Source organism: Pempheris klunzingeri, chromosome 2, assembly GCF_042242105.1.
Source record: "Pempheris klunzingeri isolate RE-2024b chromosome 2, fPemKlu1.hap1, whole genome shotgun sequence".
Classification (NCBI taxonomy): domain Eukaryota; kingdom Metazoa; phylum Chordata; class Actinopteri; order Acropomatiformes; family Pempheridae; genus Pempheris; species Pempheris klunzingeri.
The window spans coordinates 13464474-13485188 of record NC_092013.1 but is presented as its reverse complement, the minus strand read 5'-3'; the positions used below and the strand labels follow the sequence as shown (position 1 = coordinate 13485188).

The 20715-nt window shown below is 40.2% G+C and overlaps 1 protein-coding gene across 1 annotated transcript in view; it reads left to right on the top strand.

The window, feature by feature from the left end:
* LOC139216656 (testis-expressed protein 264 homolog) overlaps positions 1-9937 on the top strand; it is a 28415-nt gene extending 18478 nt beyond the window's left edge. Inside the window, exons 3-4 of the mRNA XM_070847849.1 lie at positions 3289-3454; positions 9350-9937. Of these exons, the coding sequence (XP_070703950.1) occupies positions 3289-3454; positions 9350-9630 (447 nt within the window). The 3' untranslated portion in view covers positions 9631-9937. The remainder of the gene's footprint in view (positions 1-3288; positions 3455-9349) is intronic.
* The last annotated feature ends 10778 nt before the right edge of the window (positions 9938-20715 follow it).

The following is a 20715-nucleotide window of genomic DNA, read 5'->3' as shown; positions in this document are numbered from 1 at the left end:
CCAAGAGATATCTTTAATAGTCAGTTATCAAAATAGTTGCTAATTAACATTCTGTCAGTTTTCTTATCAAGCAATTGTTTCAGCTCTAAACACTGTTCATGCACATTATGTGCAAGCGCACATTGGGCCCTTTGAATCACAAAAGACAGGCCAAGTCCTGCCCTGCCTCTGACATATTTGCATGCACATATTATTTCCTCTGCCCTTCTGTAAAGCTGACGTATGATACTGAGGCCATATTCTGGTTATATTCTTAGTTAATGTATTGTCTACTGTGCATGCAAATAAAAATAAGCAAATTTATAAAATAACAACAGTTTTAGGCATTAAACAACTGTAGCTGTCAAGTTGTGGTTATTAATTTTTATTCACAGTGTAAGCTAAATGAAAGTCTCTTATTTTAAAAGACTTTCCAGGTTATTAATTGCCAGGAGGGGATCCAATTCATGAAGTAATAAAAACAGCAAGTTCTGTTTAGAGCACACACAAGGAGAGTGGACCCTCTCCCTGAATATGAATCCATTCAGAGTGAATTAGCATTTAGCATTCCTTTAGTCTTCACTCACTTGTCTGGCGATCATCGTTGGTTCTGAAAAACCTAGAAGCACTCACCCCTCTACCATGTGTTGAAGAGCTGTTTCGCTTTTTATTAATGAAAAGACCATTTGAAACTTTAATGCACTAATGCAGCTTCTGCCGTCTGTTTTTACAAGGAATGCATTTGAGATGAGAGTCATTTTTAGTAGGTGCTCAGAGGTTACGCAAAAAAAAAAAAAAAATAATGGAATGGACACGTGAAAAACCTTGAAATAATCGGTTACAAAAGATTCAGTGATGATTCATTCTGCTTGAGGCAGAAACCTGATACAAGAATATATACATTTAAAAGTAAATTAGTAAACTAAGGTCCATCAGGTTGTCAAGACAGGTTACAGATAAGTCATAAACTCAAAAACAATTTAAAGCTGAGGTAGCTAGTGCATTTTTGGTGTAATTTGGCAAATAATCCATAATAAGATTTCAGCATATTGTAATTCAAGTAGCCTTTGAGAATATTAGACTTGTGCACCTCCTCATGGCTGTGTTTTCAGGCTTTAGAAAATCTAGCCAGTCAAGGGAGACTTTCACCAATTCTAGGTCCTCTCAGTGAGAGAGAGCTGCTCGATTGGTTGCGGTGAAATTTCTATTGTTAACACAATTTCTTCATGATGTTTCCATTTCAAATAATAACGTTCCACTGGCATTTGACCTAGACCAGGCCATAAGGACTGCAAAGTGAATCCAAAAATGTTGTTATTTGACATCTTATGCGGCCCCCTGAATTACTAGACCTGTATGCTACTAATTCTTTACAGGGTGTTTTTAAGCAACAGATGTCTACTTTCTTCATATCTTTATGAACTGCAGGTCGTGTGTCTCTGCAAAGAGTCCAGAATTTCTATAAAAGAAGTGAAAAAAGTGCAGAGGCTGTTCAGAAAGAGAAAGAGTGGCTCCTCTTGGGGTAAATGCAGTGCTTTTAAAACTCATCCTTGGTATATTATGCTTTTGTGGTTGGACCTTTTAAGTGTGCCATTAGACTGTTGAGTCTACTCTTATTTGGTACATCTTGTCTGCAGTAACACTGAGCACCAACTAACCAAACCAAATTGCTTTGCCATCCATTGTACTCTGTAAATTAAAGGGAAGCTCATTCTGATCATTCTAAATATACCAGTGAAATATTAACGCTGAACAGTGTGACTGTGCTTTATTTCAGTTTCACATTTGATCATTTATTTACTGCAAACTGCAAAATAAAACGTGCGTGTATGTCTGCATGCATGCGCGTACACTCCAGCTGATGAGCCAATGAGGCTGCTCAGATGTTTGCACCAATGCACCAATAATTGATGTCGCTGAAATCACGGAAACTGACAACATGGTTCCTGCAGACAGCAGTGAGAGGAACGTCTCTGCTGTCATAATTGGGCTGAGAGACAGATGGTGAGAGAGATGATAGGCTCGAGTCAAGCTCAAGTTAGCTGTCTCCCATAAAGAATCTGTCTTATGTGCGTCTGTTCAGTCTACAAGCCTGATCCTATATGTGCAGCGTTCCTGTAATGTTCCACTAAACAGTAACCTGCCTGTCACCACTTCCACTTTGCATGAAACTGGGACATCACAAAGATGCACAGGGACTCCGTACTCCCAGGATCTGTCAAGAAATGATAATAATATGAACAGTTTGAACTCCAGGAGAGATATCATGAATTTACCATAGTGTAAGAAATGATTTATGGTCTAAAGTACTTAGGGTAATATAGTTCAAGTCAGTGATGAAACACAGGGTATGGAGCTGGAGGAAGAGTGCAAGATGTGAATCCTTCTCTATTTAATCCGTGCCACACCCTCTTTTAATTAAATTTAAACTAATCTTAAACTATACTAAATGCTGTTGTCACGACTCGCTCTGAATCTTCAACCCTTTTTACCATAACAAGTTAATATTGGTTGCATTAAATTGCAACAAACAGTAACAAACCAGTGAAATAGTCAAATAATAATGAAGATGAATTTTATCCAAAGATAATTTGTCATATTGAGATACTGCACTGTAGCTGCAATGTGTCTCTAGTATTGCTCGGCATTTAGCATGTGCCAAAAGAAAGGTGAAAGTAACAGACATTGGCTGTGCATGAGCAGAATAACAAAACATGGTGTATGAAAGGTTAATGAGCCCGGAGAAGTGGAGTGGTCTCTGTCATGTGAGACTTCCCACTTCTATAGGAGTGAGGCAAGTTACAGAAGAACAATGGCAGATTTAGCAGAGGCAGTGTGAAGTGTGGAGGCTGAACATTCATAAAGACTGACTATAGGGATCTAAGATGTGTCGCATTGTGGGTTGTGAGGACAGGTGAGACGTTTATGTTAGGTCAGGGGTGGAGCAGTGAGGTTCCCACAAATCGTTTTCACTCATCATTTATTTGAATCAGACTTGTGGGGTTATTAGCATGTCCGTGCTTGTATCCTACTACCCTCCATGTAAATGCATGCGTGCATTCAAACACAGCAAATTTTCCAGTGATGCTAAGTGTTAATGGGCTTTGCACCTTCAGAGTTAAATTAGCACTGACAATTCCAAGACGTGCTCATATACACATAGATTTTTTAAATTTGACCGAATTGTGCACTTAACATTACTACTAATTACTACTAAACACACAATCTTTAAAGGAAACACATATCCTAATGTATGCATTACATTTGTTGTAAAGGATGAACGTCTCATGACTTACACATCTCTCACAGGAAAGGAGGCTGTGTGCTCACCCGTTCCTTGAGATCTACACAGGGGGTCAGATCCAGTTCATGGCCCCACTGGCTCGGCAGGGAGATTTCTATGTGCCTGAAGTCCGGAGGGTAGAAAGGAGGCTGTCGGAACAAGAAGAATTGCACAGTGACACAGAAGTCTCAGGTATGTGTGCTTCATGCTGCACTACATGGTACAGGTAAACCTAGTGGGATTCAAAGCCCACTGTATCACAAGCTTGCCATTCGGACTGCTGGAAAATTGAAGTCCTATAATATCTCCATATAACCATTATTGTAATTTGATGAGTATCGCAATTGAAGCGCTCGTCAACATGTAACTGAAATGGAACCCTTCATTCAAATATAGTGCATGGGCAGTTTTACTAAGAAATTTGCCCAGAATTCAGTAACCATTAATGTTGCACTGTAGATATCCTTTTGAAAGATATTTACAGATTTCTTCATCCATGTTCATGATTTTCATTTCTTTAACAAATTATCTAAAAATTGATAATGGCCAGAAACTGCAGAGTAATATTCAGAAGCATAAAAGTAAAAAGTTGAATTGATATATTTGCAGAAACTGTCTTACAGCAGGTTTCAGAATTATTATGTATATATAATATTTAGCTACTGTATGTGCTGGGATTATACATAATTGTGTTGTTATTCTTTTTTGTCTGTTTTGAAACTTATACCCCAATGCCTGCCACACCTGCAAATGATCTTTTTGGAACTTTGAGTCACCAAAAGCACCTGTGAACAAAACATTAACATATTAACGCCTTATAAAGTTGATATGGTGAGTGTGTTAGCAAACAGTATTTACGCATGCAGCACATTCAGAGCAACATTAGCATTGATTTTGCGTCACGTGTTTGGCCACCTGACAAATTCAAGTTCAATATTCACTCTCTTTTTAGCTTTGTTTTTGGTCTCTACCAACTCCTGAGTGAAATATATGGCTCTTTAGCTGCTAAAGCCACCACGACCTTCTCCAGCTCGTCATTAACTTTGTCTGGTGCAAAGCAGGTAGTATAAAATGTTTTTAGAGTCAGTCTAATACTGGCACATTTACAGAAATGTTCATTAATGTGTACTGTCCCTGTTAAATAAATAAATAAATTTTCTACTGGTCCAGAAACATGTTTGATGAGACCAGTGAGACTGAAGCACAAAAGAAAAGCACCTGCTGGCTGTGAAACCAAAACAATGTGCTGAAAGAGACAAAAACACTCAGTAAAGCTGAGGGAAATCGCACAACTGAATTATAAATACAAGCATCTTGTTTGACCCATTGTTTATATGAACATATTGAACAGTGCACAACCACCTAGAGAGTCAGTTCAATGCAGTCCGCTACTTTTTGATGGCCATTACAAAAACGTATCTTAAGGCACCTCTGTTTTGGCTCAAGCCGTAGTTGCCACTTTGGTGGGACCCAGGGGATTTGGACCTTGTCTCTACTGCTGTTTTGTTTATGAGCAGCAAGCAAACTGTGATTGACACCTTCTTAGGTGTTAATGAAAAGCCCAGACGCAACAGCCCCTGGTGGAAGTGTGCTGCCTCTCACCAAGGGGCTGTCCACTAATATACTGACTCTAACTTGCTTTCGAGGTAAAAAAAAATAAATGCACACAATTCCACTTGATGCAAATGTTTCTCATGAGACATAAAAGCTGATGAATGAGTGTTTTCAAGAGTCAGCAATGGATGAAGCAAGATGAAGTAAGTCTACTCGTGAGTTCACGTGGAGTGTAAGAATAAGCCTTTTTGATGATAACAGCTTTATGGCGCCTAATTGCTACAGCTTTGAGGCAGAGGCCACAGTGTTCAGTTCAGTTCAATTCAATGCAAGCAAACCTGATAAATAATCCAAATATAGCCCGGTTGAAACGGATACAAAAAACATAAAAATAACCACAAAAAACAAAACAGAATACACAAGGGCTTGCATGTTACAGTATACATTTCATTTTGAATATTAAGTAGGGATAGTATGGGATATTATTGGAGCTAAAGCAGTTACTAGATTAGGTGACTGAAAGAGAATTAATCAGCAACAATTTGAATAAGCGATTATTTATTTAACTAATCTGTGGAATCCTAGATCTGATATAACCAGTCTGTGCTATTTTGCACATAGAATATTTGCATATACTTATTTTGATACTAATTAAGTTTTTTTTTTAATTACTTCTAATGCTGATTTCATATCTCTAAAGTAACTGAACTGTCGAAGGTGCTGTCAGAAAATACAACAGTCTTAGATGTCTAATGCAATAGTAATAAGTAATCAATCACTTATGGTAGTTGAATGTGATTCTTCATCAGTAAGTCGTGATCGGTGATCTCCCTTTAAATTGAAAATAAAATCACTGATTTTGCACTGAAATATTCAACAGGTGTTATAAGAATAACTGGTTTGTTTTTTTTGTCCATCCCTTCAAACCACAAGGTCAAATTTTACTACACCACAAAAAAACCACATCTCCTGCGTCCATCTGGATTTCCACTCCTTGTTACAAAATTGAAACTGAGTAGCGTTGACAAATCCAGAGCTTTTCATGTGACGTGGGTGCAGCGCAGAGTGGGAATGACATTTGGGCCCATGACTGTGAATGATAATGTGACAGGTAGCCATGCTCCTGTCACACTGGGATCAGCCCAGCCAGGTCAGTGAAGCATTCGGGACACTGAAGGCTTCTTTGGTCCATTGAACCCCAACCCACCCATCTGCTCCCCCCTTTTCACCCATACCGACCCCGTCTCAGTGACCGGATCAAACCCCAGCCTCCTCACACATGGCTCCTCACTCTGTCAGACAGCAGTCTAGAAATCACCCTGTCATTCTCTGACATAGTTCAGTCTGTGGAACTACGCATGTGGCTTTGCCACCAGAGGTATTTTAAAGTCTTTTGGGGCAATTCAACGTCAAAATTCAAGTCTTGTCAAAGCAAGTCTCAAGCCTCTTAGATGAGAATATCAACACCAATCTCATGTCTGTCCAGTATGTACAATGCTAGAGCCAGTGGGGATCAGTTTAGCTTAGCATGAAGACTTGTGCAGGGAGAAACAGCTCGAATGACTGTTAGAAAAAAAGTTTCTAAAACTCTGCCTACCAGCACCTCTACAGCTCACATGGACATAACATGTGAGCTGTAGACAAATACCAGAGTAGCATCGATCTTGTCATCGATTTCTTGGCAAGAAAGCATATAAACCAAAATTTCACATAGCTGATTACAAGTCTTTTTAATGCATAGGCCTAAAAATAGACATTTACAGCTTGCCACAACAAAAGACCTGCCTGTCAATATCTTATTCAATTTTTATTGTCAGGTGAAATTTTTTGGCTTTTTAGTTGTATCTGGAAAACGGCTGCAGCAGCTAAGTCTGTCTAGCTCTGAATATGTGTATGAACTCGGGACCTTTGAGTCCTCATTTTTGTGACTCGGGGCTAACTAAACTCCAAGTCGACTCTCAAGTCTTCAGCTCTGATTATCACCCAATAGTCGATATGCTGGTCTGCACTCATTATTACTCAACAGGATTTAAGCCTAAATATAATACTTACCCTTCTACAAACTAGGACTGAAATAGCACATTAACTGTTAGCATGGCGCAGCATCTTTCTCCATGCCACTCCAGTAAACGATCAACTGTCACTCAGATGCGTGTAGAGACTTGTGCCTGAGGGCAGCGCTAAACCCCTCCAATCAAATGCTGAGACAATTTTCACATAGAAAAAAGAAGATATCATGCCTAATGTGTATCTTCCAATCCAAATGGGATTTTTCTTCCCCATTGACTGATTACATTTTGCAACTTGCTTTAGGCGTTCAACCAGCAGTGGAAAAACCAACATGAGACAGAACTCGTTCCTCTTTCAGAGCTCTGTATGCATATTTTTAATGTTTTATTTCGTTTTCCGCTTGGCTCCATCAATCACATGCACATGAGGTGGGTGTAAATTAATCAGGGAGAGCTTGTGGCTAGATTCAAAATTGGTTGTTTTTTATTTGAATTTTGAATGCTTCTTTGTAAAGATAAATATGAGTTCATGCAATACTGCACATTGTGTTTAGTGCTGATTTGTCTATCTTCCATTTATTCTCATATATACAACTACTTTTCCCACAGCTGAAAATCGTCATAGTCACCTGAATGCAATGTTGAATAAATAATTTATCATTCAACCGGTTATGCAGTTTACATGCAATTAGTTTACACCGTCATAGTTCACCTCTTGTTTAAACACCTGTGTGTGCTCGATTGCGGCCCCAGTCTCATATTCTCTGTCAACATGGGCTGATTTCAACTGCAATATGTCTCTCTGCCTCTCTCATCTTTTCTAATATCATATTCTGGGGTCACAACAACATGTTTTGACGTAGTGCAACATCGTCAGAGTTGCTCCTCATTCAATTTTCAATATTCTTAAGTATTTTCTGGCTAATTGATGGTCTATATTGTGTGCATCTTGCTATGTAACTCCTTTTTCCCTTCTCATGGTTTGCTTGTAGTGTTGGAAGTTTCCAAACATGAGCTCAAAAGTGTGACTTTCCACATGCCCTTGAAGTGTATAGTTCTGTTTTCTGTCTTTGAAGTTTAATGAGGAATAGAAAAAAAGATTTGCTTTACTGTTTGTTGTCTCAAGAGCCTGTTACAGAGTTACTGACAAAGTCGGCAGCTACTCCCGTTATGTTTGTTGTCTTCTTCTTGACTTTGTGTAGGTTACAGACAGCATTCATCTGAATGTCTGGAATGAAATGTTGTATAGATTTTATGGGAAAATACATTTAGTGATGGATGATTGGTGATTTTGAACACCATTTAAATGCATTGTGGTGAGAGGACACAGTCTGTTAACCTGTCATGATGTTAACTGCAGAAACCCCAGTGACCTCAGATGATTTGGCTCATGGTATAATCTGTTTAACTGTAGCATGACGATTAGCGTTAATTAGCGAAGGTTAGTTCTTGTCATATGTGTGTATCAATAAATCAGGTCTGCAGTCACTGACGGACTGGTTTAGTGTAAGGAGATATTGATTTGAGAAGAGTGTGGAAACACTCACAGCAACACAAAGACAAAAGGTCAACAGACTGACACACACAGGTATGAAATTGATCCTATGAACCTGCAAGAAACAAAGTAAAAAGCACTGAGGAGTCAAGTGGTTGGACTGCTTATATGAACCAGTCCAATTAAAGAGCAGCAGACCTTTACAGGAGTTTCTAATTAACAACATTTCAGCGCCTATTTTGAGATCCAACTTCAGATCACAGCACAGGGTGTTGCTGCTCTCCCCATAGTTCATTAACAAGGAAAATGTGTGACAAGCAAAATATACTACAAGCACTTCATTTCTACACAATTTGTAGGGTTTTTTTTTGTCTGAGATACATTTATGAAAGGTAAAAAAGATCACCAGCATCACAAGAATAGCGATAGAGAACGATTAACTCCACCTTGAGATTGACATTTGTGGTTTTGAGTGAAATATTTGACCACTATTGGTTGTTCATGTCAGCCTCAGGATGAATTGGTGAACCGGTAAACCCAGGTAGAAATTCAACCCAATCAATATTCTAATACCTGTATAACTAATGGAATCTCTAGGCAGCCTCGGCTGTACTTTATGTTTAGAGCTAATTAGCAAATGTTTGTAAGCCAGCATGTTAAACTGAACACAGACATGATAAACATACCAGGTAAATTTGTGAGCATGTTAGTATTTTAACAATCTTTCTAAAGCATATTTGTTTAGATCGCATGAACCACGACATACTGACAACATTTCATATCAATACGCATATATAAAATAACAGATGAGTGTTTGGTGTGAAATGAAGCACAATATTCATGGGAGGAATAACAGTTATTCTGGACTGAAGTCACAGTGCTGCTCAAATACCATCATGCAGAATTTGGTTGAATCCCAGCACTGGATTTTTGGGCAGCCTAGCTTTTTCTCATGTGGTGTTTGTTTATAGATGTCCTCTCACCATCTGTCCTTTCCCTCCTTTTGTTTTATCACTGCTCTCGGTGCAGACTCGAACAGTGAATACAGCTCAGGGAGTGGGGTTCTCCTGTCAGACAGCAGAGAGACGTCCCCGGCGATGTCCTCAGTCCACTCCATGCCCATGCAGGATCAAGGTGACAGGGACGACAGAGGGAAAAGCTCTGGGGAAACCACGTTGAAAGAGCTCGACTGGGAGCAGACTGGTGGACAGCAGGCAGCGAGAGAGGAGCGGCTTCACGGAGACTCCAACCAGAAGAGCCTGGAGGCTCCCACTCAGGAGTGGTGGGGTGTCATCGGAGGAGAAGAGTAAAAGTTCAGTGAGACATATTAGTTGAAGATGAGAGAATAAAGGACTGAAATTCAAGAGGTTGTGAAGTGAAAAGCATGCCTCACAATGTGTTCATGTCCAAATAGGGAATATCAAAGGATAAAGAAGGCGATATTCAATATTTTTGTTATTGTAAACAAATCCATTGAAAAGACCACCAACAACAATGCATTTGCCTGTTCTTCCCTACAGCAGACATTAACCGTAGCAGGTCATTAATATATAATGCCATTTAAAAACTAATTTCTCAAAACAGCTGGGCACTGTAGTTTTTCTTTCTTAACCCACATTTGATGCTCAAGTGAGTGTTTATGGCAGAAGGACGATGTATGCACGATCAAATCAGAGTAAACAGTCAACATGTTCATCGGAATAAAGGAACGTGTCGCCCAGAGCAACAGCGCGTCTCACTGACGTGTCTTTAATAGTTATTGGACAATAAAGGATGACTATGGTGAAAAGGAATATGCTCTATCAGACTTGTGCTGCACAGCCAATAACTGTTGGTAGGATCAATTCATTGTCAATTTTGGCCTTTTCAGTGGATTTGTTGATTATAAGAAGACTTTTTACTCTTTTAAAAGCACAGTTTTAAAGTGAAACTATACAAATCTGCTAGATTTTGCGGACAGAAAACCATCCAGTTGAAATCTGCATAACTTATTCAGGTAACCTGAGTTTCTTGAAATGTTTTTTACAGAAGTGATGTTATTTGTCAAAATGATACGAGATGACTGAAAGCATTTTACTTGAATGTCTATCAATATTTTACATCTCCAGTTCAAATAATCATTCTGTCGTTTTCAGAATGATTGAGTTTCCTTCATTTTTAAGATTGAACCGATTTTTGTTTGTTGAGTTGATTGATTCTCAAACATACATGCAATTCTTATTGACCTGTTCACAGTCGTTCATTTCAGTTAGAAATGACAGACATAAGTCATTGAAACTGCTGTAAGTACAAAGACCTCACAACATGATCTGTACTGTTTTTTTCTTCTTCTTGCATTTGAATATTTGTGTGCCTTGTGTAGAGCGACTGTGTATTTTTAGGCTGTGTTGTCACAGCTCTGCTCATGATGCGCATGTTTTAATATAAAATTGACTCCATTTCCAAAGGGAAAGGTGTGAATGAGTGCATAATTACCTTCTTCCTGTAGTCGTCCTGACCACCTCTAAGATCGAGGACATGATTATGGCGAGTGTGCAGCCTGCTGCCATGATCAGTCAAGGAGAAAGATGACAAGACAAGTGAGCTGAGCATTAATATTCATTTCACTATTACTGAAAGCAAAGCTCTGTGACTCTACCTTGTATTTACAGTCACTCTACATGTGGCTTCTTGCATCCTCAAATTATTTTCACACACTCATTGCCTGGCTCCTTCATTTTCTGCTTAGCCATCATATTCTGTTATTTTACTTTTTCAAGCCCTTTCCCATCTGCTGTCTCTTTGTACAGGCTGATTTCTGCTTTGTTTTTCTCTCCTTTAGTTACTTTCCTTCTGAAATAAACATGGCAGCTGCAGCCTAAAAGACCACCTGATGACCCACAGCCTATAATGTATGTCCAGTCATATCCATATCCTTTATCCTCCAACAACTGGGAGATCACACCGAAATTTTCACAGCTCACTTGGAGGGTGCAGGCAGCTCAAAGGGATGTGCATGTGTGTAATCAAGTGAGAGAAAAGTCATGTATGCCGGTTTCAAGTCAATAACATTTGCATACACTGAGCTACTCAGATAAACTGACACTTTTTGAAAGTATAAGCTATCCTGCAAAGGCTCCACAATTGACCCTGCGGAAGAGAGGGTATTTTATCTCAACCAAAGCTGTTGTGAAGTTGTGCCATCCACAGTCTTAAATAGCAATTAACGTTTTAATCTAGCCTGGATTGAAAAAAAATGTGGACCTATCTTTACAGCCATTATAAATACATAATCATGGTACATGAATAGACTATACAGAATTAAGGCATTCAAGTAGATGCATTCAATCAGCTTCACAATACTGCTTTCCCTGACTGGGGCGTTCATTCAATCACGGAGAGGATTTGCAGAGTTATCTGGATAACTGAGTGAAACCTAGAACAAATCTTGGACATTGACTGATTTGGGGTTTTCTTTAAATCATCCTGATAATCCTGTAAACCTATTTCTTGGGCAATGCCTCAGTAGCATATTGTTAGAGGCTGCCAGCCACAATTGTTTTTTGTCTGAACTGCATTTTTGTACATAATCTGTCAGCGTGGTCTCAGAAGAGAAAGACGTTTCCCTCATGGAGATCTTTAGCTTTAACTGTTTACCAGAGTAATTTTGCTTGACAACTGCTTGTTAAGCTCCTGTATGTTTTTACTCCACGGGAACATGGGAACATGAACAACAAACAAACAAACCGAGCCCATTACAGAATCACTGATTCATTAATTTACTCTAAATTGGAGACTTAATTGTTTGAGTGCTGAGCTTTTACCTGACAAATGTTCTACAAATAAGATGATCTATAGTGGGTGTTTATATTTTTAATCTAAATGCTGATTACGCTAAAGATGGGGTTAAATTCCCAAAGGATAAATTTAAATAAGATGGATGAGCTTTAAGACCAAGAGTGAAGCCCCGAGATGCTTTCTGTGTGTATAATTATAACACGTCTCTGGGAGCAGTGGGTGTGCTCCTCTCTTTCTCACGTATACACATGTGATAGTAACTCGCTGAGTCCATGCTGATATGCAAATTATTTGTAGGCTTGGATGCTTATTGTGCACACAGGCTGGGCATGGGGAATCTAAACTCATCACGGGTGTGACAAAGTAATGATCTCAAAGGCTCAGAGGTAAACACTCTGGGGATACTGTGGGAATTTAAAGGGTAATTCCAGTTTATTACAACTTGTATCTTATTTGCATAGTTTAGGAGTGCTGTTCCTGTCCACAATAATACCTCTGTGCTCCCAAACATAATTGCTGTGATCTGGGGATGCAGTGGCATTGCTAAAAAGAAACATAACAGTTGGATGATCAAAAGCCTCAGGTTATTTAGAGGAAAAAAACAAAACAAAACAAAACAAAAAAACACATGGCCAAATGTTAAAATGTTCCTGAAACTCCTGGTTTAACTAACCTACTGTGAATATTGTTGCTTTAACAAGTAAGTGGTCTGTACTTGTAGTGTCTTTATTTTTTTCTATTCTTTCAAACACATTCACACATTGAATCTATGCTTCGGGACACTTTGACACGTGGGGATCAAACCACCCATCTACCGATTGATGGACCACCCGCTCTACCTCTGAGCCACAGCCACCCCTGCTGGAAACACTTTTTGTTTTACCCCCAAATAAAGTAATTTTAGTGACAGACTAAACTCTTGGCTTGTTCACAGGCTTGGCGTGTGTGTCTTGATTGTCTGACTGCTTGAGTTTCATGATACACTGGACACTGGATGCTTGCCAGAAGTATCAAAATAAGGACCGAAGTGCGATGAGAGTTATCTGAAGTTGTGACCTTCCAGCTACAGGATAGTCTCTGGAACCATTTAGTAGTCGTGTTGCTTAAAGGGACCTAGACCTAGACTTCACCTAGATTCAAACAACAAAACGTGTCACTGTTTGTGGACAACTAAATTGGAAAAAACGCACCAAATGTCTTCCAAATATCAGTGTTCAAATTACTAAAAACAACAGACGTTGATTTGAACATTTTGAAAAAAAAAGAAAAGAAAAACAGGGACTATTTCTTCAGTAGAAATCAGTCATAGCTCCAATAACAGCTCTTCACAGTGAAAAAGGTTTCCAGACTAACAATTGTCTAGAACATTTTAGTGTTTTGAACACCACACGTACAGTAAATGCTATGGAGGAAATATAAAGCGATCTATCTCAGCTCAGAGGCGAAAGTATCCTGGTTTGAAGAGTTTGTCCACTTTTTCTCTGTTCTGTGAACACTAGGTGAAGTTTTTTTTTTTTCTAACAATACAACATGTTTCCATACTTGCGAATAGCAACAAAAACATAAACACCACTGAGAGAAGCTAAATGGTGGATTTTGGGGCTGATTGTTTTGTCATCATCCATTATCATTGAATTATCAGAAAACCACAAAGGCAGCAACAATCAGACTGATGCACACTGACCACTGGCTAGGGACACTTTGCTTCTGTCCTATAATTTCACTTGACATTAATTGGCATGTTCCTATCTAAACTCTGCATTCCACCCACAAGCCCTCAACTATTGTAATGTAAACTGCAATTCTATTTCAGGAGAAAATTGGTCCCTTTGTGTTAGCTGAGGGAATTATGCAACTAGCAGGACCTGCTCGTCATTTTAATTGCCACTGTACACAGAAAAAGTCCTTCTTTTCCCAAACCCAAACTGCAGAGTAGCTATTGTTAGTCCGGAAATGAAGCATTTGAAAATGATGAGATGTGTTTTGCGTGTGTGTGTGGTGCTGAGAGGAAGGGTGGAGGTGGAGAGAGATGGTGGTGCTTAAAAGTGTGAAGGTGACAGAAGTGGTTGAGTAATGAACCTGAATTCATACTGACTGAACTTTATATTGCCTCTTGAATATTTGCAGATTTAATTGTTACTGGTTGTGCGGCAGGGGACAGAGCAGGATGCAAAACCCAGACTGGTGCAGCAGTCCTCACTAATTATGCAACAGGAATGTCACTGATGTTATACTGTTTTGAATCAGAAAAAAGTGCACACTTTGTTGCATGTAATGGTGTCTCTGTGGTGTGCTTCACAACTAAACAGCATGTAGTAGAGTTAACCTTAATTACCTGTGAGACTTTTTCCACCGCTGGCTGCACAGCTTTTAAATAGTTAATAGGCTGAAGTAGTGCAGTAAAGGTCATTTGTTTTGGCTGGAGAATGTCAAACAATATTAATGTGTTTTATATGTGTATTAATATAGGGTTATTTCTAACAATACAACATAGGAGGACGAATGCTGTATTTTCCTGTGCTAGATTCAACCTTCAGCTCAACTTCCTTCAGCCTTAAATGATATGAACTGTTTTACTTTAGTGTGTGTGTCGGTTCTTGTACTTGCTACATAGTGAGGACTACAAAGTGTTTTACAGGCAGAGTGAGGACATGTTTGGAAAGTGAGGACATTTTAGTCGGTCCTCACAACTTCAAAGGGCCATTTGAGGGTTAAGACTTGGTTTTAAGGTTAAGGTTCAGGTGAAGTGCAGGGTAAGGGTTGGGGTAAGGCATTTAGTTAGTGATAGTTAAGATTAGGACAAGGGGCTGGGGAGTGCGTTATGTCTGTGAGTGTCCTCACAAAGATAGAAGCACAAGTATTTGTGTGTGTGTGTGTGTGTGTGTGTGTGTGTGTGTGTGTGTGTGTGAGGAGGGGACGTTGTAGCCTTTTCAGTGAAAAACAAACTGCAGTGTCTCTCTTTAGCTTGTAAAGTGCTGTGCCACTCATCTGGAGTGTGATTCAGGTTTAATGAGATGGAGGTGATTGAGGAGCTAGCCAGCCTTCATGGAGGGAAACAAAAGACTAAAAAGTTGATGCTCACCTTTCTAATTTTAGCTGGAAAGCTGCAGCACCTTGTAGTCTGTTTTCAGATATTTTCACATTTTTTGGAGGGGGAGGAGTGCTGATCATCAAAAGTTGGATATCGACACCGTTCGTGCTGAGTTTTCACAAGGAGCGCAAAGGACCCGTGACAAGTTGGGAACAGGATTTAAACTTACGCACTTTCACCATTGTTATCGTGCCTTTTCTCCCGCACACTTAACAGCACATACCACTCATTGTAAGGTCGTTTTTTAGCGTCGCTCTTGAGTCGATCCTCTAACTCGCTCCGCTGCCTTGCAAACAAACGCCATACGAAGCGCAGTGGGGTTTGTGAAAGGCGAGAGCGCAGCGTCGGCTGGTTGCGCTCATTGTGGCTGTGGAGCAGCAGAGAGCGGCCGCCAGCCTCAGATCCGACGGCACCGCAGCGGGATTTCTCCACAGCTCTGCTTTGGAAGTTGATTTTATGGAAACTTTCCGACGAGGCACGAACCTACACAGTGAAATGTAAAGCAAACTAAACGTGTGATCATAGTTTCATCCAGATTGTCTGTCAGTGCGGCTGCCGGTGACACACACACACATACACGCGCACGCACACACACACACACACACACACACACACACACAGGAGGATCCTCCGAGCATCCCCTACTGTCGATGCATGTGGACATGTGAACACTGCTGGGCGGTAGGTTTACTGTGCAGGCTCGAGCGCACGGCGGCCGGCAGGCACAAGTTGTGGAGAGCACCGGGAGGAGTTTGCCACACTTGCCAATGCGAGCAGCACTTCAGAACCAAGGACAGATCCAAACCGCTGCCTGGCAAACATGCTCAAAGTGAACAACATCTGGACCCTGATCGTCACATGAAGCTCCTCGCGTTACCCTCGCACGGCTTGTGGAAAGGACACTTGCAGATATATCGGACAAGATACATCCAGCGCAACCACCGGGTAAGAAATGACCACTTAATAAGTTTGATGTAAACATATTTTTGCTATAGAAATGACTGTATTTCCCTGTCCGACGTGCCTTTGCATATTTAGTTGTCCTCCTTACAAGATTTGATCGTGTATCCCACAACCTCAACTTAAGAGCCACCGAATCCATTATCACGATCAGCTGATTAACATTTTCTCCTTATCACACTGAAATCTCAGCCGGCAGATCATGGTCACCTGTGAATATGCCTCAGAGTAAACTGAAACAGCACCTTATAGTCTATACTGCTTTATCACATTAACCACAAAACACCTGAGAGCGGCTGCACTCTGGAAAAACCTTGGGATGAACATGTGAAGTTCTTTCACACTTGACCTGAGAGACTCAGTCACAATTGTTTCGACTAGAAATTGCATAATCATATCTCACTTGCTCTTCTCAAACCAATCAGAGCTTTTGTTTTCAGGCTGCGCCCTAAACAATGTAACAACACCCTGCTGTGCAGCTAATTCGCCTGCTTTCAGTTTGCAAGATCCATGCAAGAATTTGCTGGGAGCAAAACATTAAAAGAAAGAACTTGATTTGGCATCGGACAAATGCATGATCACATGCATTAAATTGTCGTCTGTGGATCAGGCAGGATGTGAGGTAGCTGAGGGATTTCTCTCAAATGCAAGAGAAAGATAGGGAGAGATGAGTTACTGTAACACAACCATGCATGCCTCTGTGAATGTTATGCCAGTGTTAATAGCCCGTAAACAAAGACAGCCTGCCAGTCTCATATCTTCACTCTGTCTCTCAGCCTCAGTGTGGGATTCAGACACATTCAGTCACCTTGTGAATAAACACCCAGGTGACTTATTAACACAAAACAATCACCTGTTGTTTTTGAGAGCAAAACAGGCCGAGAAAACAGATTTCCCTGCACAATTTTTGACAAAATAATGCACTTGATCTACGTTCAAATTCACACTCAGCTGGCTGCTGGCCACCGTAGAGGCATCCTAATTCCTTCAGCTGACAAGTCCAGGTGGAGGGATAAACTGTGTCCCTACTGGAGGTGGTATAATGATGGAAATCATTACTGGAGTTATGGCAGCGCTGCTTTTTTTCTTTCTTTCTTGTTTTCTTCTTTTAAATATATTTATTTTGCTTTGAATGTCTCGTTCCAGCCCTTCATCAGAGGTCATAATGTTAAATGTCAAGGGTGATTTGTTTTCTGTCCTCTGACTAAATAGCTCAGTTTTCCAGGATACTTTCATTTTACTGCTCTCTTGTGTCATATCACCTGAAGAAAAAAATTGTTTTTATTTGAGAAAAGGATGACATTTTGTCCACAATCCATCTTGTGGATTTTGTCATTATAATGAGCACAAAAAAAGTACTCCATAAATTTTAATGAAATTATCACCCCTATCAGTGTTGGGCACATAAACACTGGAGAGCAATATTTTAAATAAATCTCATAGGGCAAGTGCTGTTCTTAGGCTGTTATTACTCAACGGGCTTAATGATTCATGTGTAGTGGATAAAGCACTAAATTAAATGTCATGTCATGTACGTTTAAGTGCTCTGTAAAAGGCTATGTGCCAAACAAGCCTGATAGCAAAGTCTAAATGCTCGAGGGGTTAAAATGATCGTTAATAACATAATTTCACATCATAGCATCAAATGACACATTAAATAGATGTGTTTTGCATGATCATAAAGGATTTAGTCAACAATAACAAACAGGTGGTTGGTCCCTCACCCTCCAAACTATCCTTTAGATCATTTTCCAGATATGAATAGCATTGTATTTCTCCACAGATACATGCACATACAGCGATTATACGTGCCAATCACCATCATTGCTGAAAGCGACTCTGCGGTGAGTCACACGATACACATTAGTTATATTTGGACAAGACAAATAGGAATGGTGTTCTCAAAGCTTCTTTATGCTAATGTTTGGCGAAATCCTCTCTGTCCTGGGCGGTTGCAGTAATGCATTAGCTGATGGTTCAAAGCTGAGAAAAGCACACTGCCTTTTCTTTTTGAACTTGGCTTTCAGAGGGAATATTGTGCTCAGACATCTGGGGAGCGAGCGACTCTCTCTTAGCTGCTGGGCGTGAGTGTGACAGCCGTTTCTACATCAAGATAGTTTTAATGATGTGATTGAGGCCTGATAGGAGCTACTTTACAACTAATCAGAGGCTTAGATTGAACGCTCATGCAAGCTGCTCCCGTTTAATAAGCGTTTCAAATATTGGTAGGAAATATGGGTTTGATAGCCGTATTTCATGTCCACTTCAGACCCCTCACACTTTTTTTGCACCTCTTGAAGGTTTTTAGAGGCTCTTCTGGACCTCCAGCCTCACTTTGGCCTAGTTTGCATAGGCCTGCCTAATTGGCTGTTCCTTATTGCGCCATTAATTCACACTGTGACCTAGTCTTTGCAACCAGAAATCCCCCATCTGCCCCGACAGGCGGCACAGAGGGGCAATTAGACTGGTAATGTTGAACTCTTCAAGCATACTTTCTCACCTTGGTTCTAATAATAGGGTAAATGTGACGTAGCGCTACTAAACACCTGCACCTACTTTCCAGGACACACAGCAGGTCTGAGACAGATTTTACATTAAAACTTAACACGTTACGACATGTAATCTTTCCTGCTGAGGGGTGCAGTAGATCCATCAATGTACCATAAGGTTTTCCACCCACAGCCTGATGTAATATTTATCTGGGGGGAATTTCAGCATTCATTACACTTTCCCCCCTCGGCTTCTCTGTTGTTTGTTGGTTGCACTGCTCCTGGGATGTCACAGGATATTCTTTAAATGTCCCTGTAAAAATATGCTTACACACACACACACACACACCAGATGAACTTATCTCAGTGTAGCTGCAGGAGCTGGTGATTTTGTAACCTGCCCCAGCATACCGCACTGGGGAGGGTTTCTGCCTCTGTGAGCACAGGAAACAGGACGCACTCAGATCGAACAATGTGACTGTTAAGAGGTCTACTAATAATAGAGCTGATAATGCATTTGGGTCTACAGGTGACACATTTTTAGGTAATGTTATTATATCAGTAACAACACTGTGAGATATAGTAGGAAAAGTCACTAATAAGCTCCCCGCTGCTTGTTAATGGAGAGGGAGCAGCAGGACATTGGATAGCCCAAACTATAGCCAAGCACTGTGGGTTTACCAGCGTGACTCTTCTGAACTTGGATTAAAAAAAAAAAAATCAAAAACAGACACACAGGCAATTTCTGTTGATTCATTTGTGCACTCCCCTTGATTTTGAAATAATAATGACTAATACTGCTGATGTTTTCTGTGATAAAGATATGTTGATAATAGTCTTGAAAAGAGGACTATTGAGTTATGAGTCATTAAAAGTCCACAGCCTCTATGCGAGTACCTACTGCTTAAATCAATCTGTTTGTTTGATGGATGTAATGAATGCCTACTGTGTTTGAAAGAAACAGGATTGGTGGTAGAGGGGGGGCTCTAAGCCCACTGTGATTGAACCAGCCCCACCTCCCTAATCAAACATCATAACAACTCCTGGTGAGACCAAAACCTGTAACCTCGACATGATAGGAATCTATATTAGCATATGTGTCTCGCTGCCCACTTCCCTGCAGTCCAACCCTTATTTTTTACCCACCATGTTTCCATGGCAACCCCAGCCATCGAGGAGAACCACCATCTATGTGATAGCTCTGTTGTAAGCTTGGAAATTATGCTTTACTTGAGAGGTTCCTTAAATATGTATAAATGTTTGATGTGGCCACTCGGCAGAGGTAAGTCTGAGCTTGTCTCTCAGATAAAACTGCAGTGATATTATTTCACACTGGAAATCCAGAGAGTCTGGCTGAAATGATCTCTACTTATGTTTCGTTTCAAAAAGTAACTCATAAGATTCGTTGGATGATTTCAGCCTCCTGACAAAACAATCTTAGGTTCAACGGTCCAGTAATAGCATTATTTGTCTGTAACGTTTCTATAGATTGCATTAAACTAAGAAAAAAACAAGTCTGTGCAAAAATCAATAGGAAAACTATGAACAACCGCAAGATAGTGTAGATATAAACTGGCTTGTACTGAATATGAAACAACAGTCCCACCAAGGCGTAAAAGCAGAATTTATTACTGTTTGCGACTGTTTCATATCTTCAATAACACTGTGGGCACAAAGTTGGAAGAGGATGGCGGTAGTAATGAAAATTTGTGACGAAAAAGCACAAATAAAAGCTGCTGGGGGCCGTCAGTAATGCACATTTTGAGACATACTGCCATGTAATTACTCCGCTGTGTTTCATTCCTCAGCAGTTAGATTGTACTTTCTGCTCACATATGCTGTTAAAAATAGATAGATAGATAGATAGATAGATAGATAGATAGATAGATAGATAGATCAGAGTGAAATAGGCTTCTTCCTTGATTAACTGGGTAGTTTGGTTTTCCTTTCATTCACTTAGGATTTATCAGCCATGCTGCACCCACTGAGAGAAGACTTGAAAGCGATCTGCCTCCAGACCCTGTGAACCTCTGCTTCTCTCTACTTCAACCAGCTGAACCCCGCCACCTGATCCTGCC